We start from the raw sequence: 24,032 nt of genomic DNA, 5'->3' as shown, positions 1-24,032 counted from the left end.
AATGTTTTTCAAAGGATCCATGTCTACATAGCCAACTTACCCACCCAATTTCATTAGCTTTCAACTTGTGGCTCTTCGTCATATTACCAACAGCCAGGTCAGCAGAGGAGCCACATTACTACTATATGTAAGAAGGACATTTGCAGACATTTTGGCAACTGTCGTTTTACGAATGCCAACATGCTTTACTCATGCAGACATGGTGGTGAAAATACTGTATAAATAACATTCGAGGTAATACAAAACTCTGTTCATGGCCTCATAATTCCAAAACCTGGTTTTCTTGATGTTCATATGCTGTGTAGATTGTTCTGTAGCCCTTTTGTCCAATGCATGTTTGCTTGGCAAAGCAAATCACCAAACTGACATACATCAGAAATGTATGGATTACACACAACCATATCATACAGGGGACAGTATGAGTATGATCAGGACATCACAGAGAGCACAAGAGAGTGTAGGGAAAGTCAGTACTTGCATACAGGGTATTTGTGGATCGGGTAACTCTCATTTCAAGCCATGGAGTCATGGAAAGAAACAGCCCCAAATGTATCGAATTTATAGTAATATATTAATATGCACACACTCAATGAACGATAGAATATCCCCTTCATGCTACTGTGCTCTACATGTGAGCAAACCCTGAGCTCAATACATGCAATACTCTTAGAGAAACCACCCCTTTTAAAATGAATTACAAATGCAGGGCTCTAACAAGCACTATTATAACCTCAGGAAATTCTGAAGATAAAAAAGTACTGCGATTGTGAAGATAAAAAAAAGTACTGCGAGTAACACGCTTCTTACTGTAAAATACATTGTACCATGGGGTGACAGGTACCGCATTATGCTTGAACGATAACAAAGCAGGCAACAAAGCAACCCCTCAGAGCCAGATGTATCAGATAGTCGCATTTGATCTGTGGAATCAAAATCAAGAGGACATATCATCACAGGTGAGTTCTGCACTTACCTGAATCGGGTTAAAACGCTGAAATAGAGCCAAAATAACTGTGGAATGCCCTGAGATCTTGGTGAAATTTGGTGCCGATTTCTTAATCGATTCGCTTTTTCGCACCTCCAACATAGAAGACTTCAATCTGTATTATGGTCCTCTAAATCGGTACACTTACAGGTTTACAGGTTAATGTGCTCTCATTGCCATAAACTTATGTTGTCACCGGCTACATATTTTAATTACATCATGAATGAAATATTATAACTCAGTACAAAGTTTATTAAACTTTTTGGAAAGTGTAGTCCAATTTTCTTACCCGTGGTCCTGGGAGTTGGACTCGTGAGTTCCGAGCGCACAAGTTGGCCAAAGCCGGAGCACGAAAAGTATTTGGCAACCTTGCGGTGGGATACTTTATTTAAATTACCGAACATATTAGCAAGTAATGCACTGAATTTCAACTGTCTGACACTACAAAAACAGTTCAGAAGATTATTTTTAGTTTAGATTTGTTTTGAAGAAAAGAAAATGGTGCAAGGGACACAACTCACTTTCGTCGAACTCTTGTGTAGTGGAGGCGCAGAAATGAAGTTCTCATTACCATAATATTTATGCAGAGAGCGGTGGAACGAAATACAACTCTTCTTTGTGTGACCTGATTATCACAGGAGGTAATAAGGAAAAACGTCAAAGATTTGTTATGTGTATGCATGTCATCTGTGAATTTTTAGAACAGTTCCTTAATCTTGAATGTGTACAGTTATCATACATTTCCTAGGCGATGCTGGTCGTTGAATCCACATCACTAAACTGTCAGAACTCATGTAACGATTTTGTACGATTTGACTGTTAATGTTCTTGCAGTTCTGGCGAGCTGAAAAGTTGACGTTGCCGTTTTAGTCATGTGGTAGAATATGTAACTTTATTTCATTGAAGAATCTGCACATGAACATCTGAAATATGGGTCAGTGACACAGGACCATGTATCGAAATAATATATTACAACAACAACGCTATTTAATACATACGATATAAATGATAAAACTGCCTCCGCCCAATAGTATCCCGTAATGATTTGAATATTTTTTGTAGAGGTTTATTTCAGTCAGTTTATTTGCTCTTATATAGTCCTGCTAGATACCACCTTTGCTTCAATATCATTTTGAAGTCTGTACAGAGCAATCATGCATCCTTTTGTATATCTGCCACACCTTACACCAGGCACTTGTTATAGTTTTTCTCCAGTGAAAGGAAGTTATGCAATTTTTGGGTCCTCACCTTTATTCCTTATTAGCCTGCCGGCCTTCAAGATCATGTTTTTCAATAATTTCAAACATCAAACTGGATTTTAACAGTCACTTAAACCTTTTAATATGATGATTTCCATAACAAGAGACCATGATGAGCTCGACACCTTCTAAAAAGCTGGTTAAAGTGGGTCAGCACAGCTGTACAGTAGTGACACAGTAGTACTACTTGAGATCTCATTTTCACAGTACTTGTACTTGCTCAAGAAACCAGTTTGTAATTTTGTCAGATCCAACATGTATGAGACATTTGATAAGTGAAATTTTTTTGGAGTTCAATAAAATGAATGTATATTTATGTTGTGTTTCAGTTTGAGGCGACAGTAACACCATATGTTGCTCTAAATACAGCCATGGGTGTGACATTAGAGAGAGTGCAGTTCAAATTTGCCTCCATAATTGGAGAACTCTGCAGTGAACCAGATATCCTTTCACAATTTGCTGTCTGGGTGGATCTCCGACTAGCAGAATACAAATTGAAAGGATCCATATCTTTAGGTAAGAGAAGCTAAGTACAAGTTGGTTGGACTCCTGTTTTTGATTCTGACTCTTTTGAAGTCATGGTTTAGTTTCCTAAAAATATGCTCTGAGAATATACCTTCTGCCAATATGATGTGCACATCTGGATGTCACAATTGTGAAAATGTGTCAGTAACTAGCCAAAGTTTGATGGTTTAGGTCAGGCACTCTGATTTCCTTAATCCATAATGCTGACATTAATGTCATGGTATAGATGGAAAACAAAATATGAGTATGGGGTTGAGCATCAATCAAATAAATAAATAAATAACTTTATCAAGATTCTGGATATTGACAGTTTTTGTTTATTGATTGAGCTAATTTGTCTCTGTTTATATATAGCCTTCAGATATCTACAAGTAAGCTCAGTACAAAGTGCAGTTTTGTGTTGTTTGTAGATTGCTCTGGTGAAACCCCTGACCCAGTATGGCTGCATGGTATTCTCAGTGCAATGTTAGCTCAAAAAATGGCAAATCAGAAAGCGGCACCCAAGCCTTCGGGCCACAATCATGGAATATTGCTTTCTGAATCAAATAGAAATTTTTTGCATGGAAGATCTTCAGCATCGAAGTCCCATAGGCCTCGAAGCTATCAGCCAACTTCTAACAAGGACGAGGTCACATCTTTGTCACCTGTGATAAAAGAAGAGCCTCAGGATGAAGACATCTACCCAGTGGGATTCCATGTACATGAAGTTCCTGGAGCTGGAAGAAAACGCTCTGCAACAGAGACAATTACAAGTCAGGAAGACTCGCAAGACGGTGATATGTTGTACTCTCATTCAACTCCAAAACAAAGACGTTCAGACACGGGTGGAATTGTGGACAATGAAAGCCTCATGTCTATTATTGGTGTGGGGAGAGCATTCAAACAATGTTTCAGAATTATCCAGTGAGATAATAAGAAGCACAACAGATAGAATATTAGAGAGTGAAGAGGCTGCTAGTTTAAATCAGGAAGGAAGTTCTCTCTCCCAGCAAGATTTACCCATTTTCCCAGTGCAGATGGGACAGTCTGTTAGCCCTGGAGCTAATTCTGGTACGTATTCCTAACTTCAAATTTTTTTCTGCATCAGGGATGTAATTTTGACATGTCCAATGTGTGCTCAACTAAGCTGCTGTTGACCAATTTCTTAGGGTTGCTATGCTGACTAGTGACGTGTGACTGTATACTGAAATGGACATAATGCAGGAGTTTCTACATTTCATCATCAATTCCATTTTTCCTGTAATGTCATGGCTTTAAAGCTAGCAAGAGCAAATCAGTGTATTTTAACATCGTGGATAATGCTGAAAGATGATTTTTGTCTGTTGAATTATTTAACAAATCCTCTAAACTGAATATTTCAAGAAATAAGTCATTGATTGTGGATAATATCAATTATTGCATATATTCACAGCACACATATTCATTTGCACAATTGCACATCATGACACAAAGGGATGTAACCTGTGTTTTCTATTGTTTTTGTGTGTATTTTTTTTAATTTCTTTCATTTTTTATGAATTTGATTATCCAAGTTAAAAAAAAAAATTACAAAATATTCTACTATTTTGAAGATTATTTGACATTATTTATTGCTGATCTAAAAAGACATGTTTTTTAGGAAACTTTCAATAATTAACACACATACTTATTAGGCGGAACTTAGGCGTATTAGCCACGATGTGGGAAAGCCAGTAGAAATGAAAAAATAAATTAAAAGCCGTGTTGGTGAATCCTTAAAGGATTAGCGTCCTGATTTAGCTACTTGTCCAAAGTATAAACATTATAACAGGTTTAACAGTATGTTACGAGGAGGGTCTCTGAGAAACATAATTATGACTTTAAATGATTTACTACCCTAGGCGAGCTCCAGCTGGCCGCCCAGTTAAACGATGTCATTTTCGAGATGGATTCTTGCTACACAGAAGCAAATATACAGTTCTATCAATTTGAACCCATAGTGGATGATGTTGAAGTTCCGATTTATGACACTGACATTTCTGGTCAGACTTCAGATTCCAAGTTTTCAGACGCTGAATTTGATCTTTGTTCAGGAATTTCCAACTGCACTGGCAATACAGACTGGCAAGCTATAGCTTTATTCTATGTTACACTGTACAATTTGTTTAAAGCTAATTCATTAGTCCATACGAGAGACTCAGCCAATGGGATAGCATGTATCAAACGACATTCATTGGAAACCATCGTGTGGCTTCTTTTCTTTCACTTTACCGGCATACCGAAGATTGATCAAACTAATGACGAATGAACCCGCACTTTGTTTTACACCCACCAAGCCCTATCACCAGTTTATGTACATATTTATATTTAAAACTTAATATATCCTCTCATCTGTTAAAATTTCACTGCTCGCCAGGAATTATTTATCCTGCCAGCCTGGCAAAGATTTGGCTGTGTTTGTTGCGTATAAAACCCTCTGTCTTATGCTGTGAACCCATGCTTTCCTTAGGGCCAAATCGTCTGGAAACTTGAAAAAACAAACTCCAGGGTTCTTCAACAACCTATTTTTACAGTGGTATGCAGAACTGCAAACCATTTCGTGTAGAAATTTGTTATGTTTAATGTCACTTGTGTGGCTTTTTAATACTGAACTAAATGGTGAAGGTCTGACAGCTCGTAAAAGTTGGACTTGTATGACGTCATTCAGCAGAGACTACCAAGTGTTGGCGGAAAAAATGCATAAACCCAGCCCCATTATCTAGTGATTTTGGTGCCATATTATTCAGATTACTGTGCTTTTTTCCAACATTATTTAACACTGAATTTAATAATATATACTTACACAGCTAATTATGAATAAATAACCAATCTGGATACTAATCCTTTAATGAGGAGCTCTGACAATTTATAAATTTGATACTGGTTAAAATTCAGATACCCAAATTTATGGTTCAAAATAAGTGTATTTATTCTATATAGTGCTTTCATCGGCATGGGTTTAACCAGGATAGTGTTTCATTTTCATTGAGACATATTTGTTTCAACAAAATAAACGTGGGGAGTGAGAGATAAAACTTTTGTGGGACATCCAGATTTGAAAGCTTGACGAAATCTGAGTTCATTGGACATGTCAAAGTTACAGCTTTGGGTGTAAATGCACTTGTCACTGTATGCTTATGTCGATTGAAAGAATTTTTCTTCTCAAAATAAACATGAATTACAATTTGACATCAATTAAAACTGAAATAGCTGTTAGCATGCTAAAATCAAATATTATGTTCCTAGCAGTGCCCAGTCATGTGTATTGTTAAGTATACATTAGAGCGTTATTTACCATCAGAGTGGACATGAACTGGTCAATGGATAATATACAATTGGGCCTCATGCTAGTACACTGTGTGTACATGTAGAGATGTATATCCATGGATGCTTGGTATCCTATTCATAAGTATGCCCAGTAATACAGTGTGGCAGCACTGTAAATACATGACTTCTCTGTTGTTGTTTTGATATCAGCGTTCGAGTCGTCAACAGAGGAAGAACAGGTTAGCCTGACGCTTGTACATAAATACTACATCAAATGCGTATGTGTATACATGGATTGACTGGATGGGGGTTGCAGGGCATTGTGTCGAGTGTCACTGTCTATGCCTCATGTTTCAGTGAGACAGCAGTCAGTGTTGTGATTACTACCTTGTCATTCTCCTTGATGTATGACATTTTTGTTTACCGATTTCAGTGTAGGTGAAATGTTGTTGTGTACATATAAAAAAAAATGCTAACAGTGCTTTACCTATACATTCATTACGCTAACAGGGGTTTTTCAGTGAAAAGTATTAATGGACATTATATAAAAACCTTTCCATTTTTATTTCTTCATTTAAAAGTGCATTGTTTTAACATTGAGTAGAATCAAAAGTGAATTACCTCCCTTGGACATTTAGATGATCATCCATTTGTTTAGCATTAACTTTCTTTTATCCCTAATTCCTGCAGAGTAATTCATTTGCAACAGGGAGCATTTGCTTAACTTCTGTATCCCATTGAGTTTGATAGATACCTCAACATGATGAGGATGTATAACATCCAGTTTTCAGTACTATGGCAATGTGAATGGTGATGGCTGCGATTCACAGGCCCCCTTTTATAAATGAATATTTTTTTTTTTTGACCCGTTTTTCTTAAAGGTAAAGAGAGTGCCAAGCTCTTTGAAGATATAGTTTTCAGCATACAAACCTAGTACATGGACATATATAGTTATTTCTGTTAAAATTGAATTTTTGGCTGAAAATATTGAGTTTCATATCACAAAACTCACTCTTAAACTAAATTTAATGAATCAAATATTGTTTCCTAAAATCAGCATTCTTGAATCCCTGTGAGGCGTCACCTATTATTATTTATACATAGTGAAATCCCCAGTTTTTCCTTCACTGATAAAAATATCTTCACTAGTTTCATATCACTTTTGTTACATTTTGCTATTACACTGCTTCCCGTCTTGTGGGTTATCACTTACATCTCTCACTTGAACAATATTTATGGTATTCAACCTTCACTGTGTAATATCCTCTATTTAATACACTGGCCATGTACACTGTGAAACTTTCGATCAATACTGTCTAGGGTGTTTCATGTAAGTTTATTTTATTGGTATTTAGATACACAAGTACATGTGTGAATTTAAAATATATTCTCTGTGTGGTGCTGACAAATACAGTTCTCCTACTTCATACAGATGAAATTGTACACATGTATACATCAGAACATCTTATATTCAAATGTTCAAACTAAGAGATGAACATTCCCAGAATATCTCACAAACTTTTATGAGTATTTATTTTTTTATGAGCCCCATTCAATGTGATAGTGCTTATTTTAGAGGACTTTCTTTTTATTGGGACTCATTCATAAACAAGGTTCACAGCCTGACACTTACTTTCCTCTTTGGCTAGATTCCGAAGCTGAACCAGGTCTGTGTATAGAGTGGGGTTGGAAGCTAGATTTAGTTTATTTCATCCAAATACTATTATGTGAATGAAATAAACAGGTTTAAGGTTTTGGAATTCTTTTCATCATTTGCTTACTTGAGGTACAGTAAATGACCTTAAGTTTTACACTGTCACACGATGGCATGGCAGCTTTCGTTGTCAATCCGCACCACATGGATCAAATCACTGACAGTGAGGTGGCAGACAATTAGGCCCAAATGTACCTCTCTAATTTTACCCATGAATTATATTGAACAAAGTATTAGGTCATTGTACACTGCAGCCCTCAGTTCAAACGGCAAACGATTGTTCGGGTTAGCCAGTACGTGAAACTCACCTCACAGCATTATCTAGTGAACGATTGTCAACTCAGAACCCTTCTTATGCATCAAATATGTGTATTGAAAGTATTTCAGCTACAAATTTCACTGAGAAATATCTGTCATCATCTTTCTGTAGAATTCCACTGAAGCACATGTGTGTTAGTCCACACGCACATTTTCCTTTGTTACAGTCGGAACTAGTCTCTTATTGCATAAGAGTTCCTCTTCCTGATTTTTTATGTCGAGAATCTCCCATTAAACACACAGCAGAAAGAATTTGTATGACTTATCACATTCAGGAATTCGCACAACTCAGATATGGGTCACTGGCTATATATCAAAATAAAGGGCGTGTTTTATAATTATCTGATGGCAAATTTGGTAAGATTATTGTTTTGCCTTTTGCCAGCAAAAATCACGTCATCAATGGGTACACAGGTGGAAATTTCGAGCGCTGTGATTGTATGTGGCTTGTACCTACATATAGATAAAACCAATCTGTATGACTATAATTTCATCCAGGGGAACTTAATCAACAGTAAATTAACTGTTCATTTTTATGAAATACGGCGAAATTTGATAATCTTTCAAATTACACCAGAATGACACATAAATTTTTAGCTGCGGTGTGGCAAATGCAAATGTGTAGATGTTCCTTTAATCACAGTTTGACAATTTCGCCTTGACAGCTAGTAGGCCTAGTTTGCAAGTATGGATTTGCGGTGTGCTAAATTCTGTTATAACTTTGTACACAAAGAGCTCTGCAGTTAAATGGATATGTGACTTGACACTCCAGTGACTCAACATGTGTAAAGGTACTGGGTAATCACGCTTAATCTCCAGAGAGTGCTGGAAATTCCAGTTTGTCACAAAATGGGGATCAAAGAAAGAAAAACAATCAGGTTGTGCCTCGCCCTGTTGTGAAGTGCATGTATTAATCATAATTCATTATAATTAATAGTAAGGAAAACATGAATGGTAGGAACATAAACTGACTGCTCAGTGAAGTGTGAGCATGTTTATTACATCAGTGCCACAGATAATTTTTTGTCAGAGGGAGTATGGTACTCCTAACTTTGAAAGAGAGGGAGTACGTTACTTTCGACTTTCCAAGTATATGGTGCCACAAAACGCATCACCCCCCCCCCCCCCCCCAAATAATGAACACTTCATTATTTTGAGTAATACACCTGGAAAGTGTGAAGTTGATGGAGTGAAAGAGGGTGAAGAAAAGACATGTACATACATGTATAGTAGGCTGACATGTACAGAGTCTTTCCTTCGTAGTTATACAGGACTACCAGGTATACAAGTCGATGTAGGCCTACTTATAAATTGCCCAAAACATTCTAGAATAAAGTGATTATTTTAGCCCTTTCACAAGGGGAATGGGTTTGAATGAAGTTAATACAGTTAAAACATATCAACCTGTGTGGTGGGTTATTTCAATAATTCACTCACTGACAATTTTATTCTGTATTAGTATTCTTATTCTTTTCATTCCTTGTGTTTTAATAGTAGTGGTTGCAGTGTTATTTGTTTTACGGTAACCAGCCTGATGCGACAGGTAAATTTTCTTTTACCTGTCTAAACATTTCTTGGCCTGTACAAACTTGTTAACAACTCCCGTCTTTGAGTCAAACGATGATAAAATGGTTGTTCATATAGGCTAAATCCAAATGTAGTTCCTACATTAGAAGACAAGAATTTATTTTGTGCTTTAATTATTGTCAGTATATAGTATAAATCTAAGGTGTTTCAGTGCATGTGTTGCTAGCTGTTCTCATGATATTTTTTATTAAATTGCATTAGCTTCTCTTCAAGAAATCATAGGTACACGTATATGTCAGGAACTGGACCCTCGATGATACTTTAACGCTGCAGACTGACGATTCCGTGGGAAATTGAAATTAGATATTTGGAAGCGATATTAGGATGACTTTGGGCAATATAGAAGCAGAACTTGCAGTATAGTAACCAAAAAGATCATTTTTAACCCTTTGCTACATCTTCTTCATGGCAAACACTCGAGAACGTCACAAAGACAAATAGCACATGGTTTGCTTTTGATTTTGACAGGACCGTCTGCTTTAAATCTCGCGTGTACGGTAGCTTACGCGTACACACAAATCTTCGGGCGTTTACAGTAGGCACTGTTTTAATTTTTGGAAGCGTATCATCTATTTTTTAAGTGTATTTACGTCCAGTTTCCGTAGCACTGTTACATTATTATTTTGTTAGTCGCTATTACGGTACCCGACCTTGGTGTTCAAGATTTGTGTGCAAAGTTTGTTAATTAAAGCAAGCTAGAAGCATGTGAGAGCCTTTTAAGCGAGCTTTCACTTAACGCCTGTCTTAAGCACCCACAACATTTTGTACACTCTGTTGAGTGGAATAATATTGGTTGAAATAGAAATAAGTTTATGAACATGATTGCAGATCAATCCCTCATGAAAACTTGCACATATTTTAATGCTTAGATTAGCGAGTCATCAATATTTTTCTTATTTTCTTTTCTCTTATGTTAGAAGTGTGTATATATAGACAGGAGACGGCATTTCTAGCATACTATTATTATGTAACAGAATGTCAGTTATAAATGGTTATTAGATCTCTCAAGTCCAATGGCTTTAATTTTATAGACAAAATTACATTTCATTTTCTCTTAATACACCTCTTCCTCATTAGAACATGCCTCATTACAACTCTCGATTCAATAAAACACATGCTGGCCGCCGTCATATAAGTGAAATATTCTTGAGTACGGTGTGAAACACCAACCAAACAAATGAATAAATAAATCAGTATAACACAGTAATAAATGTGTCACTTTTGAAGTGTGATCGCAAAAAACCTTCAGGTTCTTGTTAATTGTTGATTCTTAAAGTGTTAACCGTTATGTTGTGCTGAATTGACTTAACATACACTGTGTGTTTTATATCTTATATATGTGTGACAGACTCAGTAGCTAACAAACTTTATACAACAATCTTCGTTTACATGTACAACATGATAAGCAGATTTGCCCTCAAAAAACAGCATTGTAATGTCAGGGGGGTGTATGAGTAAACATTCCTACACAAATTTATTTATTTATTTTTTTGATTGGTGCTTTATGCCTTACTGAAGAATATTTCACTTATATGACGGTGGTCAGCATTATGGTGGGTGGAAACCGGGCAGTGCTCGGGGGAAACCCACGACCATCCGCAGGTTGCTGGAAGACCTTCCCACATATGGCCGGGGAGGTCCTACAGAAATATTTATATGTACAACATTATAGACCTGTATATAGGACATACTGTTAGACATAAGTTATTGATACAGGTGAAAATTTATACAAGAAATTGGATGCAGTGTTTAGTGAATAGACATCAGTATAGAAATGTATTTATCAGAAACAGTCTATCTGAATGTGGTATTACTGGTATCAATACTTGGCATGTAATTGAAACCTGTCTTGGCATGCTTAAAGAACATACATGTACCAGTGTATTTATTGGATGTGCAGTATCATTCACTGTTACATAGGTCAGAAGAACTAGTTTAACTTTTTACCCCCCCAGTTATTCACCCATATCTTTATGACAGAAAACATCCTTATGCAGCTGCATGTATTGGCAGATTACTGCTAATCGTGTACTTTTTGTGTACGTCCGGATTAAGACTAAACTTTTCTTGCCGGTTCCAGATGCCTTGGCCTGGCATGGATGGACTTTTGGCGCTTTTATTACTCCAGGAAGTGTTAACCCAGACTTTGTAAAAGCAGAAGCAGCTGCAGCATCAAAGCCTAGTGAAAAGCTGCATGTACACAAGCCATTTCGATATGGAGTCCCAAGTAAAGTGTGTAGAGGACAAGGAAGAGGCACTGGACCAAATAGCAGGGATGAACGGACTAGCTTGAGCAGCTGTCCTGACAAGAACTCCAGGAGTTCAGCCACAATATTTGAGAGATGGCTTAACAGCTGCTCAGGTAGATACAGTAGAAGTCGTGTTGAAACAATCCCGCCAGAGGATCTGGATGGCCTTTTAGCGGATTTCCTGGCAGTAGTTAAAAAAACTTCTGGTGGAGACTATGATGCTGTTTCGTTCTCAAACCTTCGGTACAACTTGGACCGTTACCTCTCGGCTAAAGGTTATGGACATGTTATCAGCAAGTCGCCACTGTTTGGAAGAAGCCAAGCTGTCTTCAACAGTAGGAGAAGTCAGCTGAAAGCCAAAGCTACCAAAAGTGGTGGCCCTCTTACCTTTACTTCACCGCCCACTCTAATACCACAACCAGATGAACAGCAATCTCTAAACTCCGGGAGTGAGGAAAATGCCCAGGAGAGTAGTTGATCTGACATTAACATGTTTAGAAGAATGATGTTGATGAACTTTTGCAAAACATAAGAAATCATTAAAATAGTCTTAAACAGTTGAGGATCAGCGGTAAGAAGGCTGTGATGTGTTTTTGCCTACATGCATGTGAACATCTGACTATTCTTTTTAACAAACTGAAGAAATACCTGTTTACTTAAAACAAAATTTGAAGGTTATTGACCTAATACATCCATTTTGATTGACGGCTGGTATAGGAATGTCTGTTTCTGGTTGTACATGTTAATCAAAAAACCGTTAGTACAAAGTTTCATTTGTGAATTTGAGATAAAGAGGTGATTTTGTTCATTAGAACATCTTTGATGTTGCTCCTATTTTGACTGGATGTAGACTTGTATAATCAGGTCAATTTACTGCCATGATGTATTAAAACTGGGTTCAGTACAAGTGGAATACAACTTTTTGAACATGAAATAAAGGTAGAATGCTTTAAATTGGCATGTACATGGCTCCAGAAAGATTTGTTCATGTTTGTCCATGAAATGTCAACTGCCTAGCCACTGATGTATGTGGTCGATCTGGTAAATACTCTGTTGGGCTTGATGCGTCCAGGAAACTTTATAAAATTTGATACCAACTGGATAATGTTTTCCTTTAAGAATGCTGATATGTTATACAGACAGCCTCTGGTGAGTGAAAAAATTTCTCACAAACAAAAGTCCCAGCTTCCCTGCAAATTTCTTCTATTCTGTTTTCAGTTCTGCCTCTGAATTTATAGTAATATTAAATATCAGTGAAAATTAAATAATCCAAACATATTACAGGCCTTACTCCCATGACTGATCTTTATAGTGCACTGACTGACCAATGGTATTACCAGTAGGTCCAACAGATCTGTGACTATCGGCTCCAAACATCAGTTTTTAAACAATCTTTAGGTCCTACATTTATGATGTGAAGATGAATGTCCTGAAACGTAGTGGATGAAATGAAATGAATTTTCTAACTCTGGTGAGAGTAAACCTGTAATACTGAACCTAATTTCTGTAAATGTGAGCAGGCAATGGTGTGTGTTTGGTAATGTTTGTCTCCCAAAGAAAGACATTCTCACATTCCTCAGTATTTATGAACTAAGCATTGTGGTTCACAGTAATGATGCTCTAGGTGGTTTTACATATCCAAATGTGGAGATGCTAAAACACATCGTAGGTATACACTCTAAATTGGAACTACATGTACAAGTACTTCGGTAAACTGGTGACAATAAAAAATGCCCCATAGGACTCTGTCTGCTTCGGTTCCAGACCCCCAAAAACTTACCAATGAGTTAATAGGAAGTTTACTTCTAGCAATTGAGGCACATTATACATGTAGGAGAGGCTTTTAGAGCTGGTAGCATAATTTTCAGACTTTCAGTATGTGTATGTAAGGCTCCAAACATTTGATACCTTAATTGGACACCCTAAGCGATGTTTTTATGTTCTGTAACCAGAAAATGACCATCTAAAAAGTTCTACACTGGAAAGAAAACCACTGCTTTCTGCCTGATCATAACATCTCTAGTGTTCAAGACATTGATGACAAAATACAGTGGCTGGCTGTCAAACAAAGCAAGTATGGCTAAGTTGGAATGAATTACATCAGAATACATTGCTGTATTTTTTTCTAAAAGCAGATCTGCATCTTATGAATGTAGATTTGTTCAGATCAGCTCAAGAATTAGTTTGCTAAAGAATTAAGTTGTCCCCACTAACAACCTCGTTAGAACTTGTAAGATTATGCACATTATCTTTGTAATAGGAGATAGTTTGCCGTGTTTTTTCCTGTTCAGTGTCAAATGACTTTAGTCAAAACTGAGGAATTAAACTAAAGAAGTTTTCTACTTCAATTATGGCCTGCTTGCCAAAGTGTATATGAAACAGTTTTTAATTAGTTTGTGCAAAATTGAATTTTCATATCCATGCCCTTTTTGTAAGGTTTCAAATGAAATCCGTTTCTCTTAGTGGCTTTATTTATGCCATTAAGTTGTAGGTGGATGTACAAGTAAACATACATTTACCTACAAGTGTGTATATACATGTATATGTAATGAATAGCTTTTGTATTCAAAAATGTGTGTGTTTGTGCAGCAATTTGTGCAAAACCTTGGCTAATTTCTTTATTTGACAAAAGCATTTTTTGACAGATGTGAGAGTATACATGCTAAATTTAAATACATTTACATGTATATTTGTTTTACTTTACCTTACTTTATTCTGAATGTAGGATGCTATTCCCATGTATTAGATGAATATACATTCATACATGGAATCGAATAGTTCAAGCACTAACATCAGGATCATTTTGCCATTGCTTGCAGGTGGAGGGCCTGAAGGTTCTACCCTGAATTGCTACCCGGCTAATTTCACTTCTCTGTGTGTGGGACAAAATGACAACTTCCAGATTCACGAACATGTAAAACTGGAAAAAGAAAGACAAAAGAGTATCAGAAGAATAGTATCTTGTGTCAAAACATTTGAACGTTGGGCGTCATCTTTGTTCTTTGAAACTCGTAACATTGAGGACATACCACCAGCAGAGTTGGACGTCTACCTTTGTAAATTTTGGAACACAGTAACAAAACAAGATGGGGGAAAGTACGGCTTTGATTCCCTGGTCACTTTGAGGTCAGGATTAGAGCGCCACTTGCTGTCCAGAGGATACCAGTACAAAATACGTTCTTCACCATTATTTTATAGAAGCCAAGTGGCATTTAATTTTCGAAAGAGGAGGTGATATGACATACTGTAAAAAACTTGTAGTACAGATATCGCTGCAGTTGATACATACACACCTACATTGTACATGTACTTATGTATCTTCAGCATATTTGTGGTATTTGAGGCAATATGCTTTTTTAAGCATGTGTACGAGCTGATGACTGTGCAATATTTTACTTTCTTCTTGTCTTCGCAATGGATCAAAAATCCAATTTTTATTGAGCAGAATTACAAAGGATTTTGGATAGACTTCAAGAGTTCGATTGTTGGATGACATCATTTGAAACTTGGCACATGCTGAATCTTACTTAACAGACAAACTTGATCCTTGAGTTCACTGTTTCATCTTTTATTATTAAACTTTTGAAATGCTGATGAAGCTGAAAGAGAATGGCTCTGTAACTACGTCTATTGCAGTGTAGCTTTTATTGAAAAAGTAATAAAAAAATGTCAGTAAGAAATAGTTGTGAATGTGTACTTGTATAAATAAGAAAATTACATGATAGTGGTTTGCATTTGGTATATTTGTGATGTAGAATAAACCCATTTTCATGTAGCCTTACATAATCTGTGATAAGATGCTGCTTTTATATATCATGCTTTTCTAAGCATTCACAATCTTATGAGAATTACCTAACTTTTCCCAGCCTGTGGTAGGTATAGTGTGTATTGGAAATATGTATAAAAATCATAAGAAGGAATATCTGGTGAGGAAATTTTGAGCAAAAAATATTATTTCAGCTCAGATAATGGTAATTATGAGGCAAGTAACACTGCATATTTGAGATGCAGGTCTTTTCAATTCATGAGGGCATATTGTGATGGCTAGATGGGGTTTTAGAATGTATACAGTTATGCTTTCAGACAGACACGGAACACACAGAAATATGTATGTCATGAAATAAGGAACATTTGGGATTGTGAAAATTATGCTGCTCTGGCTTGTCGTGCGCATAATCATTCCTCTGTGAAAATGTGACTGTCTGTAAAATGTGAGCAGGAGGAATCAGTGTCTCCATCAATTCACTAAGCTTATTTTGGTTCCAGGTTTTCAACACAGACCAACATGTTATCCAACGTCAGCTGAAGGCTATGGTGACCAGTCCAAAGTTTCATATATATCTTCAATCAACCTAACTAGTCAACAGAAAGTTAATAAGAGTGATGCCTGCCGAGTCCGGTTGTTTGTTCGTTGGCTAAGATCCCAACCAATTAATGAATGTCGTGAACTTGTGAATATTCCCTTGGAGGAAATGGATACGTATTTGGCAAACTTTTTCTCAGTTGTGAAGACAAACAAAGGTTGTGAGTTCTCGGTGAGCTCATTAACTGCCGTTAGAAACAGTTTGGACCGTCACCTTCGTTCACAAGGCTACACTGAAGCCATTTCATCTTCACCTAGATTTCGCCGAAGCCAGTTTGCATTTCTCAGAAAGATGGAAGATGCCAAAATTCAGAAGATCAGAAAAAACCAAGTTGCCTGAGATCCGAACTTGGTTAGATAGCATTACAGTTGAAGTGTGGGTTTTGCTCTATTGTGCAAATCATATACATATACATGTATACCCATATTTAAAAGTTGTATGGAACAAGGGATGGGTGCATGACATGTAGTAGTGTTGGTTGTATGTCTTGAAAAAATTTGTCATTAAGAAGAAAGTTAGATATAACAGTTTTCAGGCACATACAGTTAATTTCACTCTTGGAAGGCCCAAAGTGTCTTTAGTCTTTCAAGACATTTTCCAAATAAATCCAAGGTGACTCTTGTGTATAAAGAAAAATTATACACCAGTTTAAGAGAGGTACACATTCAGCTTTTGACGATCGACTTTGCACTTGATTGTCAAGAGCCCAACGATCCTACTTGCCCCCACTTCACATTAAATTTGTGTGCCTTTAGAATGGAACAGATTTTTTTCGTTGATCTTAATCAAGCAGTGATATTGTTCATTTGATATTTACGGAAGTGCTGGACCGATTTTAACATTGACAACATTGATGTGGGACTCAGTGGTAATCTTTTAAAGCCTGGGAAACTGATTGGAAAACTCCTGGAAGAGAGGGAATGTATTTTGAGACATTTTGGATGCAAAACCATTCCTCTAGGATTATATTATCGGTAACAAGACATTATGGAAGCAGTAAATAGTATTTATGGAATTTACCACAAAGAAATCATCACCTGTTTATACTAAGTTGGTGGAATATCGAGTGAAATCTATATACTATTACTTGAGATGATTTTCCACTCTCCTGCGCAACAGTTTTACTGCAAGGTAATTAGTTGGAGGATAGTTAGGTAAACATACGATGATTTACTGTACTCTCAGTATACATATATTATTACCTACAAATATAGATGGGAAAGTTATAAGGACATGCTTTTATCATCAAAGGCCAATAAGGGTGCATTTGTGTGATCCACTTGCTTTAACCGTGCCTCTGTCAGGAAGGGTTGGCACATCAATCCCCTCTCACCACCCTCCATAAAACTGACCTCTGCTACTGTAATTGAAATATACTTGGTAACACCATAATGATAAATATACTTGGTAACAAGATAACAATAAAATAAGTATTAACCTAAAAAACTTCCCTTTCAATTTCTATTTTCAAGAATTTAGCAGAAAGCAAAACAGATGCTCTGAAGTGTAGGGTTGAAAAAACAGTTTAACTGAATATACCAAAGGATGGGGACTTCGAAATACACAGCATCCTGATTTAATTGTTGGCAGGAAGTGGTGCTATATAGGTGTGCATGATTACCAGTGTGCTGCGCGCACATGTATTTACATGTACAATGTGATTCTGCGTGCGCTTTGTGTGTACCCGTATATTTTATCTTGTAAGAAAGATATTGTTGCGTGATCAGTAATTCTCCATCAAATCGTTCGCTGTTTATTCATTGCAGATTGTGCAGATTGGAAGCTCCTTTTCTGAAATTAACCTGCTAGCAGTGTCAGTTTATACGACATGAATATAGGTTTTGGTTTGTGAAGTTCATAGCGGTAATGTTGCCCATATGATTACGTTATTAGTAGAGTGTTGTCTGTTCTATATAGTGCTAGCCAGCCACCTCTACAAAATTTGTCAGACACTGTGACTATAGTGATTTGTGCAGTGGGACAGTGTTGTATGTAACTGTGTCCATTTTATTTGGTTTAAATCACTGCGTTTGCTTAAACAGAGACATGCCCAGTTCTACTTCTTGTTCTAGCAGTGTAGAGCACTGATACGTAATTACCTCATGCAAATGCTCGTGCTAGCGGCATGTATGTGTGACAAAACATTATTGACGCTGCTCATATCATAGGGTTAACCTTGTATTATGGGTTTCTACATCCTATGCAATGGTGCAAACGAAAGATCTTGAACTACAAGTACTACATGTTTTAACATATAATCTCTCTTTCCTGGACTGTTTACTATGCAATTGCTTTACTGAAAAGTCATACCTAACATTTAAATGACCCCTCTTCCACCTTTTGCCAAAATTACTGAACCACTTTCAATGACGTATCATAAAGGGACACGTAACTGGTGAAATTCGGCCTCTTCAGGCTGTTCTTGCTCAGATCTACGGAGCCAGATTTAATGAAACTAAATACATAAACCTTCTAAAGGATGTCTGAGACCGGATTTGACTGCCAGATAGATGTATGTGTCATGAGATCCACTGATAGTGGTGTGTAATAGATCTACATGTATATATGATTAATGATTTAGGGAACCAATTTATAATGAACAACTCAACCAAGGTTTTGGTAATACAAATTCCTGTAATGAAAAGGTGATGCTTCTCTTCATAGTGTTAGTTTGAGAAATGACCCAAATCGAGAATAGAAAATAAATAACTGTAAGTGTATATTCTAAACTTCTGTGAATGAGAAGAACAATGTGATTTTTGTTTCAAAATGGATGGATACAGGGTCGTAAGGAACCGTGTTTCAGTGAACATAATGGCAGTGCTGGTGTACTCACTTGCATTTCTATTTAGAACCATGCAGTCTGCTGTTGAGTGTATTGCTTTATTTTCCATTTAGTTCCGGCCAGTGGAGTTGTGGTCAGGGAATTCTTGTGGAGTGTGTAATATTTTCTCATTGTTTGGTTCCAGGCATGGATGTGCCGAGGCCTTACGGAAAACCAACATTGAGCCGAAAATCGCTTCCTCTGGGGGCTTATTCCAAATCAGTGTCAGTAGGAGGTAGCGAGGATCGACTGTTGCAAGAAAAACTCAATGTTATTTACCGCAGTGAACGATCTAGAATAAATAACTTTGAGCGTTTCATCCGATCCAAACCATACAAAGACTACCGAGAGATATCTTCAATACCACCTGATGAACTGTCTTCATATCTGGCGGAGTTCTTCTTGACTGTAAAGACTCAGTCTGGTGGGGAATTTAGTAAAGCTTCTCTTGTCCGCCTTAGGACTAGCTTGGAGCGCTACTTGAAGGAGCATGATTATCCCTGTTCAATAACACTCTCTCCACAATTTACATTGGCAAGAATTGCGTTTAAAAAGAAGCTACAAATGCTAAAAGGACAGACACCATGTAGGCTACCAGCTGTTGGAAGTAAATCCACAGAGGATAGCAGCAAGGATGCTGTGGACGCCATTAATACTATTTAATGGCAGTAAAGAATGTGTATAGAAAATATTGCGTATCACAGCAAAAGAACTTTTGTATTATTAAGAAATGGAACAGGGACGTCCTGTGATTGACTGAGAATTGAATCATTGGCTAGAACAGAACGCACATGTACACATATAACCCTTGTACATTTTACTTAGGAAGAACAGTTGTGGAACACTATAAGTTAGCCACGCTGTAAAAAGTCATATATAGACATACTTAGCCATACTGTTGGGTGGTGAATTTTTAAAGAGCAGCTCTAGAAATTCTTCTTCTTTTTTTATTGTCGGAAAAGATTTATTATTTCTAGGCCAGTATCATCTGTGGTGTTACTCTGCAGTATTGAAAAAAAATAACTATACCTTCATCAAAGAATGTGCGCTCTGCATAATACTATGGGTTAAAATGGTTCGAAGGAGTTTACACAGCTTTATAGTGTTCTTTGTAACAAACGACTATAATTGAGCATTCTTGCGAGGGAAAAGATTTGAAATATTTTAGATGTTTTGTGAATGTTCTCGAAAACTTTATTTCCTAAGGAAGGTTTTTGTAAATGAAAGAATGAGTCTTAATTGACTGCAGCAGCATCGTTTCACTGGAAACCAATATTATTGAATATAATTTTATTGAATTCTCTGGTCAATTGACCTAAGAGAAATAAATAAAAAAATAAAAGTTTGAAAAGCTTTGCCGTTTATTTTTTTGAATGATTAGTTTACCGCAACATTATAAAGACTGCAGCTGGGGCATGCAGTTATATGTAAATAGGTGCATGTTAAAAAACATAATTTGCCTTTCATTAAAATTGCTTCATTAGAATATTACATTTATGAGTTATCATCCTGATTGAGAGCGGGTAATGTGGGTTAAGGCATTTGCCTATCAACCGTTGATTCAACAAAATCTGAATTCCAGTATGGGACAAAAAAATTTCAGATTCCACTGATTCCTTAGTAATTTTGAGGATAGAGGCATGTGGCACTTACATAAGTGTGATAGAAGATGTTTGTTTGCTAACAAATTACGTCGCAAAGTTCACCAATAACCTGCCGAATGTCACTAATTTACGCCACACATAAAACGCTTTTATAAATTATATGATTTTACCATGCAGGAATTACAACACCGTTCCAATGAAGAATCGTTTTTAAACATACATCTACAATCAGTTGCATGTGCCAAGTTAAGAATTGCAAATAAGTTTTACTGTGGTATTAGAATTTAATATTTGTAGTTCGCAGATATATATGCTGCCAAACGGAGAAACTGTCCGCTTTCGTCTTTGTTCAAAGGGACATTACCTGGAATGCTGTGACGTTCACTGTATGAGATTGCTGGTATTTTTCATTGTAACGGAAGAATCTTCATGTACATTTCTTTTGAAGCTCAGGTGATACATGATATGGTATCGATTGGATGGCAAAATTTGGAGATATGTATACGTAGACAGTCACACACAACTTCTCATTGGGGAAATACAGTATTACGTGTTATGTGAGATTAGAAGACATATCAATGGTGTGTTGATATTTGCCTGGTCAAATTATCAAAGAATGGAGTGAAAAATAGTCATGTAGCACAAATAACTTGTAGGCCTATACTTGTGTACATACATGTACAGAATGAAACTTATGTACTAAGTACACCAAATATAATAGTTCTTACTTCTGGCATACTCCTTGCTACATATGCAATACTAACCGCTTTGGTGCCTTAATTATGGTAAGGGCGTCCGATTCGAAGTTGGGGAAACCTCTGATCAAAGACTTGAAAAATGGTACTTGTTACTACCTCGCCTGGCGCTCTGAAAAGAGGGGAGAGTAAGGAAACAGAACTGGGTGGATGTGTCATCTCTGATGTCTCGACAAGATACGTCAGTAGCGGCAGCACTTTGCCGGCATGGACTCGCCCTGCCGCAAGAAGACACAGTACATGTACACGCACCTAATAGCTGCTCGTCGTCAGTACGACGTAAAGAGTGTCATGTCTGGTGTCTTCGGCATGATTCATAAGCCCTTCGCCGGCATGGACTCGCCCTGCCACAAGAATGCACAGTATATGTACACACATCTAATGTCCCCTCGTCGTCACATGAATGAATAATTGTGAAGTACTACATACAAATCCCAAGCATATATACTTTTTAAAAGTTAAATTTTGTTAAAAATGCGCCTCAATGAGAAAGATTTCTGTTTCGACGGCATAATTCATATAAGGGGGGTGTCACGAGATCTTATCTACATCTACTTAAGAAGCAACTTTTGTACCATCTATATTTTCAGGAGCGCAGTGGAGCCTTTTAAAGAATCCTGAACCTGAGCCTGAAACAGTGAGTGAAGGCAGTGTCTCAAAGCCTCTTTATTTCCAGTCCAGACGATCACGAGAACACTGGGAGAGAAGGTTGGATACTGCAAGGAAAACAGCTGGACACGTTAAACTGTTCCAGAGCTGGTTGTCGACATCACAGTTTAAGGATGACAGAAAGATGGAGGACATCCCTCCAGAAGAGCTGGACACGTTTTTGGAGTCTTTCTTCACGAACCTTACACGACAGAATGGCGCAGCATATGGTCATAATTCCTTTCGGTCATTACGAGACAGCCTGGAGAGACATTTACGAGCAGTAAACTACCCTGCATCTCTGACTTTGTCCTTGAGCTTTCCTAAGAGTCAGCTGGCATACAGAAAACGAATGAAGTCCCTCAGAAATAGTTCATGAAACATGGAGATTTTTGGTTATAGTCCTTACATACAGTTCACATAATCTCCCGAATGTGTTTTCCATTATGGTTTCTATGGTTACGGCGTAAAACACCAATCAATCAATCTATCCATTATGGTTCTGTGAGCAATATTTGATATAACAATAAACTGGGCATAAGAAAAGAAGCTAAATATACAATTTTCGCCACAGAATACCTGATGACAATCAGGATTTTTTACATGAAAAGCTGAATCTCAATATTTTTCCTGCAAAAAATCGTGTACATGCATTATAATAATTTATTAGGGTGTTGCATGTGCTCGGCAGGTTAGGAATGTCGCCTCTATTACCGTTGGACACATGCTCATTTTATTACTTATGCCCTTTTCAGAGAGGCCCCAGTGATCGTTATGTTAGAGACTGAATAGATCTGTTTTCTTTTTTTAATGAAGGTAACAGTTTATAATCTCTGTTATGAACATTGTCAGTTTAAATTTCGTTACATGTTGTAACCAGATTTTTCAAAATTGCCAACGTGCATGGAATGGTGTTTGTTGCTATAAAATAATTAAATTATGTTTACTTATTGTTAAACTTCACGAATGTATATGTATGTATTATATATGTCATTTCTGTCTGGGTTACCAAGAAATTTCCATTTTCAGGTTTGGTAAAATGTTAAGCAGATCTTAGGTTTTTGTGCACGTCATGTTAGGTTGTCATTATTTAGTAGGATACTCATTTTATCACTCAATTCTTACTATTTTAATGCCACTGTTAAGTGGCATGCTCATCCCAAGCAAAACTTTTCCATTTGGACAAGTTTTACTGTACTATTTTCCATCATACGGTAATAAAAACTCATGCACATTGAAATAATAACATAAGTGTGTGTGCACTTTTCTTTGGTATTACGAGTATTTGATAAACGTGATAACTCCAGACCATGCATATACTGTGTGACATCAGGACTTTCACTCTCAAGTGGGGCAGCCTGATGAGCTCCAGCTTGCTCTTGATCGATTAGATCGTCAGTTCAAATCCAACTATAATGCAGAATCAACCGCGACTTCATGTTGGTGTGGTTGATTCCCACAAGCTCTACAAGGCTTTTAAGCTGACCATCATTATACAACGGTATACATAGACGGTAATTTATACAAAACTTTGCAAGTCGTATTTCTCGTCTATACCTATTTCTATAGCTTATATACCTTCAAGGCCCCATGCGATTTGCGAGAGGTTATAAGTTATGAATAATTGTAAATAAATGATGAAATTGCTTGGTTCTTTTGGTGCAGTTATTAAAAGATTAGGCGATACTTCAGTTTCAATGGCTCTATAATATAAATGGATCCATATGCATGTGACTGATACGGATATTATTTCTCCTTAAACAAATACCGTCAAGCGAATATGTTAAACATTCTCCATGCCTTTCAGTGCGTGACCAGTAAATGATGGCGGTTTTTACATTTTTGGGTAATGACCCTGAAGCCTCTTACTAATGAAATCGCTGTCAGTTCAAGTCCACCTCATACTGGCTTCCTCTCTGGCCCTACGTGAGAAGAT

General features: G+C 37.0%; 1 protein-coding gene across 4 annotated transcripts; it reads left to right on the top strand.

The window, feature by feature from the left end:
* Positions 1-1,568: 1,568 nt before the first annotated feature.
* Positions 1,569-23,305, top strand: LOC135471497 (uncharacterized). 4 transcript variants are annotated; one of them, XM_064750755.1, is made up of 5 exons: positions 1,569-1,626; positions 2,574-2,760; positions 3,180-3,819; positions 11,733-12,472; positions 14,721-15,926. In XM_064750755.1, the coding sequence occupies exons 3-4, from the start codon at positions 3,438-3,440 to the stop codon at positions 12,377-12,379; spliced, it is 1,029 nt and encodes a 342-aa protein (XP_064606825.1). In that variant the 5' UTR covers positions 1,569-1,626; positions 2,574-2,760; positions 3,180-3,437; the 3' UTR covers positions 12,380-12,472; positions 14,721-15,926. The 4 variants fall into 4 exon arrangements, with proteins under 4 accessions (XP_064606825.1, XP_064606824.1, XP_064606827.1 ...); XM_064750754.1 differs by having other exon boundaries at positions 11,733-13,975; XM_064750757.1 differs by lacking the exons at positions 11,733-12,472; positions 14,721-15,926 and adding an exon at positions 22,039-23,305.
* The last annotated feature ends 727 nt before the right edge of the window (positions 23,306-24,032 follow it).

The sequence above is a fragment of the Liolophura sinensis genome, chromosome 7, assembly GCF_032854445.1.
Source record: "Liolophura sinensis isolate JHLJ2023 chromosome 7, CUHK_Ljap_v2, whole genome shotgun sequence".
Classification (NCBI taxonomy): Eukaryota; Metazoa; Mollusca; class Polyplacophora; order Chitonida; family Chitonidae; genus Liolophura; species Liolophura sinensis.
This window is presented reverse-complemented; position numbering and strand designations above follow the sequence as displayed.

Bases quoted from the DNA above. Each gene is read 5' to 3' on its own strand.
- LOC135471497 (XM_064750755.1), top strand. From the start codon at position 3,438: ATGAAGACATCTACCCAGTGGGATTCCATGTACATGAAGTTCCTGGAG. The intron at 3,820-11,732 runs GTACGTATTCCT...TGCCGGTTCCAG, and splicing joins TAGCCCTGGAGCTAATTCTG to ATGCCTTGGCCTGGCATGGA.